The following is an 8,097-nucleotide window of genomic DNA, read 5'->3' as shown; positions in this document are numbered from 1 at the left end:
TCATGAATCATATTCCATGTGGTTATATTTTTCCGACCCCAACAATTAAGTTGAGTCTAAAAAATGTTTCAACCTAATGCAACCCACGAGTACGGATCCTCGCAGTGCAAATCAAAATTCCACTATTAAAAAAAAATAATAATAATAAAGCTTTCGGCAAAATTTTGTCACTTTAGATCTTCTCAATGTCAAACCCTTTGACTTTTTATCCATCAGAAATTTATAAATAAAAAAAAATGTTTTTTTTCCTCCTTTATTTTATACACAATGCCAAAATAATAATAATAATAATAATAATAATTAATTAGAAAGATAGTTGAGAAAGCACTAATGCATTAGAGGGTAGGTAAATGGGTCACATGTGTGTGAAGCTTTACTTCCATTAAATTAAAGCTAGCAACACAAATTAAGTCAAATATGGTAATAATTATTTAATATATGCATATTATAAATAAATTACTCCATCAATATTATTTTGTAATTGAATTTTCGTTTGGATAACTGAAAAAATCATAAATTATACTAATTTACAATATTAATCGAGTGCCTTCAAAAAAATAAATATCTAAGACTTTGTATAATGTTTCGAGCTTAAAATGGATAATTTGAATGAATGTTTATGTTGGACCGAAGCTAGTAGGAAGAACGAAGACGTTAAAAAAAAAAAAACGTAAACAGATAAAGATTAAGAAGAAAGGGTGGGGATAGTGTTGGAATTGCACCAAAGTTGGAAAAGAGGAGGAGAAAAGAATTGATATTATATTTGATTGTAGGGTTTAAGGGTACCTCAACCACCAACCCATTCCTTCCCCTTTTTTGACCTAATTTTTATCAAACGTTCCAAACCTTTGGAGCCTTAGGGTTTTCAAGCCTTTTATCATTCTTTCAATACATAAATAAATACATAGTTCATCCCCTGTGTCCAAGTTCAATTTATTTAGAAGAAAGTGCTATTCTTTTTGTTTTTTTTTTTAATGGGTTTGACCTTGATTTTACATCTGATATCGTAATCGCACTTTAATGGCAGTGGACTTGCGATTGTGCGGCACTCACTTCCCAGCAACAAGTGAGTTAAGCCTATTCGTTCTTGCTTGCGAGCCTTTGGCTCCGGTTCAAAAAGAAAGTTTTTAGAAAACAGGGGTAGAGAGATTTCGAACGAGAGTTTTGAAAACAAGATTTGAGAAATTGAAATTTGTGTTATATGGGAGTGTAAGCAAAATGCAACAACAACGACTATTGGGTAGGGAAAAGTTTGAGCATAAATTCTCGTAGTTTTGCTTTTGGTGTATTCAAAAGGTCTCGTTTCAATGAAAATAGTATTCTTTACTTATAAATCATTATATTCTTCTTATTTAGTTAACGTGGGGCTACTCTTTTCAATAATCTTCTACATGTTTTTAGGAGAGGATAAAGAGATCAAGAGAAGATCAAAAGAAAAGCCCAATTCTTTTAAAATAAAAAGGCTAAGATTTGGTACTTTTTTAAGCCCTCAAATTTTGAATTATTCAATTAAATGTCTTGTCATATTCTAAAGGTTTAGATTAGGTGAAATTTTTTAGATTCTTTCATCAATTTTAGTCTAGTTTCTATGTATTAGGATAACGCTTATGATTTGAATCTATTTGAAAGTAGCATTTCAAAGCTTCATTTTATATCATTATCAATTTTAGGGTTAAATCTCTCGGCCGTAATTAATATGTTCTTCGATCAAAAGATCAAAGATTCCATGTATCCTTAATTAACGTTGTTATTCGAAAGAAAAAAAACATGTTTTTAATGATTTTGATATGTGCATTGATTTATATCATAATAATTTAATAAGGAAAAAGGATAAAAAAAAAATAAAAATACAATTGGTTAATATATAAGTAATGTAATTATAAGGGTAATAAAAAGAAATTAAATGGAATCCATTTGGGACTAAGATGTTATGTCGCCACTTTGTCTCCCACACATTACATCACTATTTTTTACTTTGTACTTAAAAAAAATTGACTTTTTCTGCCGACAACCCAATAACTTGTTGCCACGTGTCCAGATCAGGTCTACTAAACCTAAGCTAGTTACTTAGCTTTTTTTTTTTTTTTTTTTCTTCACATTGAGTTTTTATTTAGATATTTGAACCATTCTATCTTCATTTTCATTCTTTAGAAACAAAAATTTATGCAGCTCTATAATTAACATTGAAAACATTCAAATGATCTTATTTTCTAAATTTTTATATGACTCCGATTCGTTACTATATACATGCTAACGTCATTTAAAGTGGTAATGTAAAAACGTGCACGTCGTAAATTTTTATATTTTTATATTTTTATAGAAAACATTCAAACTTTGTACATGTATCCTTTTATATCTGCAAAACGGTCAAAATTTGTGACACTCGAGTAAAGAAGAGGTACTTGAATGAATCGAAATCATATCCGAATGAGAGCGATTCCCTCGAGTTACACGAGGGTTCACTCTTTGAGAAATTGATTCCCTCGACTTATTAAGCCGCAACTCCTAAAGTTTTTTTTTTTTCTTTCTTATTATCATTCTTTTAAAGTTGTAAGGAATTCATTGAACATATTTGGCAAAAACCGACATGTTTTTCTTAATGAACATTAAAGTTAAATCCAATTAAGTATTAATTAATCCTTGTTTTGAATAAATAATGGGTATTATTAAAGTAATTTTAGGTTTAAAAAATGAAATAAAGTGTTCCTTCCTCTCAAAGCTTTATGAAAGAAGTATTGTTTTTCATTTTTTTAAGGATCTTCTCCCCCTGCCGTCACCATTCCTAAATATTATAACTTTGAACCGATCATGGAGACAACAATTTTCTATTTACAATATTATTCAAGAATGCTATAACACATAATTATTCGAGTATCTTTCACTGTGATCAACTAAATTTCCTACATAATTCTCTTTCAAATTATGGATTTTTTCTTTCGAGATTTTCCTCAAGGTTTTTAAAACAAGTATGTTAGTGAGAGATTTCCATACCCTTATAAAAAATGTCTCGTTCTTCTCTCAACCAATGTGAGATCTCACTTATACAACACTATTATGGTGAGACGTTTTTTGGGCAAAAATATATAGGCTAGATTTGTTTTCTCGAAAAGGTTCAAATTTCTATAAGAGAAGCTCTAACGGTTAGAGTGGAGATTTATCCCTCTAATCTCTTAGCTAGTTGAGTTATGTTTAAATTGGTGCGAGAAAAATGTGTACAGAAGTATATACGAAGATATTTGAAGGGAAAGAAATGAGGAGTATGAGAAAAAAAAAAGGTAAGGTGTATAAAGATGTGAACCCCATCGGAAAGAGAGGGCCACCAACACAAAACCTCACTATCTTTTGTTTTTTATTTGGTTGCGTGAGATTGTTATCCACATGTTTGTAGTGCGTGTGGGTTTTGATTTAATTTCCCGATTCAATCCTGAATAATGGACAAAGAATTTATGAAAAGGGGAGTTTGATTTTGATAAAGAAAATAAAAAAGTTATATTATTGAAAAATGGATGGGTGGAGAGGTGGGGGCCTTTGCAGTTATTTTGGCTTTATAAATGGAACGCCCAAACCCACAACTTGCCTCACATTCTTCACCTCAAACAAACACTAAGCCTACCAAATGGAAATGGAAATGGATATGGATATGGACATTGAGAGAAGGAGGGACACCCATCTCATGCCTTCTCAGGATCTCACTGTTGATTGGAGAGGAAGACCCTCCAACCCGGTCGCTCACGGCGGGATGAGAGCCGCTGCTTTTGTTCTCGGTAACGACCCTCTTTCTCTCTCGAGCCTTTCTTGAATTCTACATCATTCTTAAGTGTTGCTGACGTGACTGACAATGAATAGAAATAGGATATGAAAATAAAAAAGTTCTCGTTTCTCTTATTTTTTTTATATTGATTTTGGGTTTGATCGGTTTAAAGGGTATGGCTTGAATTTTTTTTAAAATGGTTCTAAAAGCTTTTTTCGAGGTGGGTTTTAGGAGAGAAAAATAAGCATCATAAAAGGTTATAGTTTTGAATCTCGATCTCGTATATTTAACTTGTGATAATTTTGAATCTAATAGAGCGATCGCTTTGTATACGGTCCGTACAGGGCTGCAATCATTCGAGATAATGGCGATTGCTGCAGTTGGGAACAATCTGATAACATATGTGATAAATGAGATGCACTTTTCACTGTCAAAATCTGCAAACGTAGTGACAAACTTTGTTGGGACAGTGTTTCTTTTGGCACTTCTTGGCGGTTTCCTTTCTGATTCCTATCTTGGGAGTTTTTGGACAATGCTTATCTTTGGCTTTGTTGAACTTTCTGTAAGTTCCCCCTTCATCGCGTTTGTTTATCGTATACTTGTGGTTTGAATCCAAAACATCTTTATCTCTCGATCGATGATATATATTTTTACTAGTTGAGTTATATTTAGGTTCACCCATGATAGCCAACACATATATAATCTCGAAAAAATACAGTTTTTGCATGTGCATGCATACATGATAGATTAGCTAAGAAAAAAAGGTGTTATAAATAATGGTAAAAAGTGTGTTGTTTTAGGGGTTCATATTACTATCAGTTCAGGCTCATCTTCCCCAACTAAAGCCACCCCAATGCAACATGCTAAGTGAAGGAGATCACTGCGTGGAAGCCAAGGGGATAAAGGCATTGATATTCTTTGTGGCACTTTACTTGGTGGCTCTTGGGAGTGGGTGTGTGAAGCCCAACATGATAGCTCATGGGGCTGATCAGTTCACTCCACAAGATCCAAGCCAATCCAAGAGGCTCTCAACATACTTCAATGCTGCTTATTTTGCCTTCTCAATTGGGGAGCTCATTGCCCTCACTCTTGTTGTTTGGATCCAAACCCATTCTGGGATGGACGTTGGATTTGGAGTCTCAGCTGCTGTTATGGCTATGGGGTTGATCAGCTTGGTTGGCGGTATTTTTTACTACAGGAATAAACCCCCTCAAGGAGCCATTTTTATCCCAATTCTTCAAGTAATTTTCTTTCTTTACAACTTTACATGTGTTGGTATTGTGCACACTTACCATGAAACTCTGTGTCCTTCAGAAAAAGCTTTCTTTTGTGTCTCAAACATGTTCCCTAAACCATATATCCCTTTTCTTTTCCTTTTTATACTTTCTTCTGGTTATTATCTTCCTTTAATCCTTTCCTTTTAAATCGTCTTCTTGTTTGAGTATAATTTCCGTCTTCTTTTTATAAGAATCTTAAACTATATGTTCATCAAACATGCGATATGAAAGTTTATCGAAGAAGAAAAAAGCGGGATTTTGTGTTGAAAGTGTTGTGTTACTAAAATAGAATTGAAATCTGCTAGGAATGTTGAGATTTTATTTTTCCATTTTTGAGCTAAAGAAATAATGGGAATTTGAAAGTAAACAATTTAGGGTCATAGTGGGGAGACTATTTGAAAATAATGTGGTTATGTTGATTAAAAAAGGAGTAACATTTATGTATGAATTGAAAAGACATAAAAGTTAGTGCTGTCTGGTGAGTCATTTTGTCCTGAAAAAGTGGGATCAAAACTACTTTATTTCTCATACTAATCCAAAGAAAATATATATGTTTTTCAGGTCTTTGTTGCCGCTGTTTTGAAGAGAAAGCAAGTTTGTCCTTCCAACCCTCAAATGCTTCATGGAAGCCAAACCAGTAATCATAAAGTTGCCTTATCCTCTCATTCTGCCAACCTTATTCCCACTCAAAAGTTCAGGCAAGTCCTCTTTCTTTTCTAGTTTGAACTTGATTTGGACGTCTCAAAGGACTTCACAACATAACCTTAAGAGTTCCCTTAAACAAGCTCAAATCTTTTGAACATAAAAGCCAAATTCTCTATCAAAATTTGAAGTTTTGGACATGGTGATGAAGTTTTGTACCATAATTTAACTTCAGGTTCTTGGACAAGGCTTGTATCAAAAGCCAAGATGGAACAACCAGGGAAAGCCCATGGAGATTGTGCACTCTCACTCAAGTAGAGCAAGTGAAGATATTGATATCAGTTGTCCCAATATTTGCTTGCACGATTATATTCAACACAATATTGGCTCAGCTCCAAACATTTTCTGTTCAACAAGGGAGTTTGATGAATACTCAGCTCACCAAATCCTTCCACATTCCTCCCGCTTCCCTTCAGTCCATTCCTTACATTATGCTCATTTTCATTGTCCCTTTGTATGATACTTTCTTTGTCCCATTTGCTAGAAAGTTCACTGGCCACACCTCTGGAATCTCACCCTTAAAACGTATTGGCTTTGGCCTCTTCCTCTCCACATTTTCGATGGTTTCAGCAGCTATAATGGAGAAAAAGAGAAGAGATTCAGCTGTGAATTCGAACCAGACGATATCGATCTTCTGGATCACACCACAGTTCCTTATTTTTGGATTGTCAGAGATGTTCACAGCAGTTGGACTCATTGAGTTCTTTTACAAGCAATCAGTAAAAGGGATGCAAGCATTTTTAACAGCCATAACATATTGCTCATACTCATTTGGGTTTTACTTGAGCTCATTGCTAGTGTCCATGGTGAATAAGATCACATCAAGCTCCACCAACGGAGGCTGGCTCCATGACAACAACCTAAACAAAGACAGGCTTGATCTCTTCTACTGGTTGCTGGCTGCACTTAGCTTCCTCAACTTTCTTAACTATCTCTTCTGGTCCAGTTGGTTCCAAGATCCCCCATCTCTCTCCCAAAAGCTACAACAAGATAATCTTCACCATGGAGAAAACTCACATTTACAACAACAATTTTTCAAAGAACAATGTTGATGGTCATTATGTACCTGGATTAAATGATTTTTCAGTCTACCTTTTAAAAAAAAAGACAATTAGACAATACAGCCTAGACCACTTGGGGAGTTGATAGAAGGAATATAAGTAATCTATTTGATATATATGTATTTAGGGTTTAGGGTTTGTGTGATATATGTGTACTTCTGTAGAGAAGAATCAAAATAATATTAAAAGTAGAAGTCCCCTGTAAATGCCTCGTTACCTAAGTGTAGCAGCTATGGAAACTTTCTTTCCAAAGTGTAGCAGCATTCAATATTCCACTACAAGAATATCCTTGATTGAATTGGAAGAAAGTAATAATAAAAAAAAAAAGAAACAATAAACAAAAAAGTAAACTTTTAAAGAAGTTGGGGGAAAGGATGGTAAGAAAAGATTTATGAGGCAAAGGTCCATCGACAAAATTCAATGCATTCTCCATAATCTTCTCACAAATGCACATCAACTTCATTCCTTAATTTTTGGGGGGGCTATGCATAACCTTCATTAAAAAACTTGTGAATTGACAGAAAAGGAATATCTAAGTGGAGGGTTGGTGCTTTCTTGCAAGAGAGAGAGAAAAAGGGGCCCAAGGAGATCTAGCCAATGTGATGTGATGCATGCACAAGGGGCATAATGATATCCCTATAAAACTTAAGTCAAAAAGGGGGGAGAAAATGAGGGAATTTACATAGGAGAGAGATAGTTATGCAGTAGAAACACTGTAAAGAAGTATGTGTACTAAGCTTTTTAGGTGTCAATCATACAACTTTACACAAGGAAACATGTACCAAACATGTTTTGATGTCGGAGCTCGGCTACCCTTGATGGGGCTAAGCCCTTTTCTTCAAACTTCTTTTGGCAAAACAAACATCATATTGCTTGCAGAAAGATTGGGATGGCCCCCCTTACCCAAACCAAAGCAATAAAACGTCTAACAGTCTTAAGAACCACACCCTGATTCACCTTCATATTCCTGGTTTTCATAATATCTACCTCCACTACAACTTAAAAATTCCTTGGATAGTATTAAAAGGGGTCTAGTTTCAACACTAGTGGTTGAATGACATATTTCCTTAAGTTCTTAAATCCAACTCCAAAGCTCAGAGATTTGAGTCAAATTAGACCGTCCATTTCCACCATCAGAGGATGTTGGTGTTTCGTCACCTATCATTTGCAAATCCCATTGCTTACCTGTCAAAGAGTCATGCTGAGATGAAACTTCTTCAGTTAAAGTTGGGTAAAAGACAATAACCTGGTTTTCTCTTCAGGAACCAACTAAATATTTTTCTCATAAAAAAAAAAAAAAAAAAAG

General features: G+C 34.3%; 1 protein-coding gene across 1 annotated transcript; it reads left to right on the top strand.

The window, feature by feature from the left end:
- Positions 1–3,596: 3,596 nt before the first annotated feature.
- On the top strand, positions 3,597–7,012 carry LOC111447459 (protein NRT1/ PTR FAMILY 4.3-like). The gene is made up of 5 exons (XM_023086636.1): positions 3,597–3,764; positions 4,096–4,313; positions 4,552–4,992; positions 5,590–5,726; positions 5,906–7,012. Exons 1-5 carry the CDS (start codon positions 3,617–3,619, stop codon positions 6,780–6,782), a joined length of 1,821 nt encoding a protein of 606 aa, XP_022942404.1. The 5' UTR covers positions 3,597–3,616; the 3' UTR covers positions 6,783–7,012.
- The last annotated feature ends 1,085 nt before the right edge of the window (positions 7,013–8,097 follow it).

This window comes from Cucurbita moschata, unplaced genomic scaffold (genome assembly GCF_002738365.1).
Source record: "Cucurbita moschata cultivar Rifu unplaced genomic scaffold, Cmos_1.0 Cmo_Scf00009, whole genome shotgun sequence".
Lineage (NCBI taxonomy): Eukaryota > Viridiplantae > Streptophyta > Magnoliopsida > Cucurbitales > Cucurbitaceae > Cucurbita > Cucurbita moschata.
Note: the sequence above shows the minus strand (reverse complement) of the source record. Positions and strands in the feature narration are given on the sequence as shown.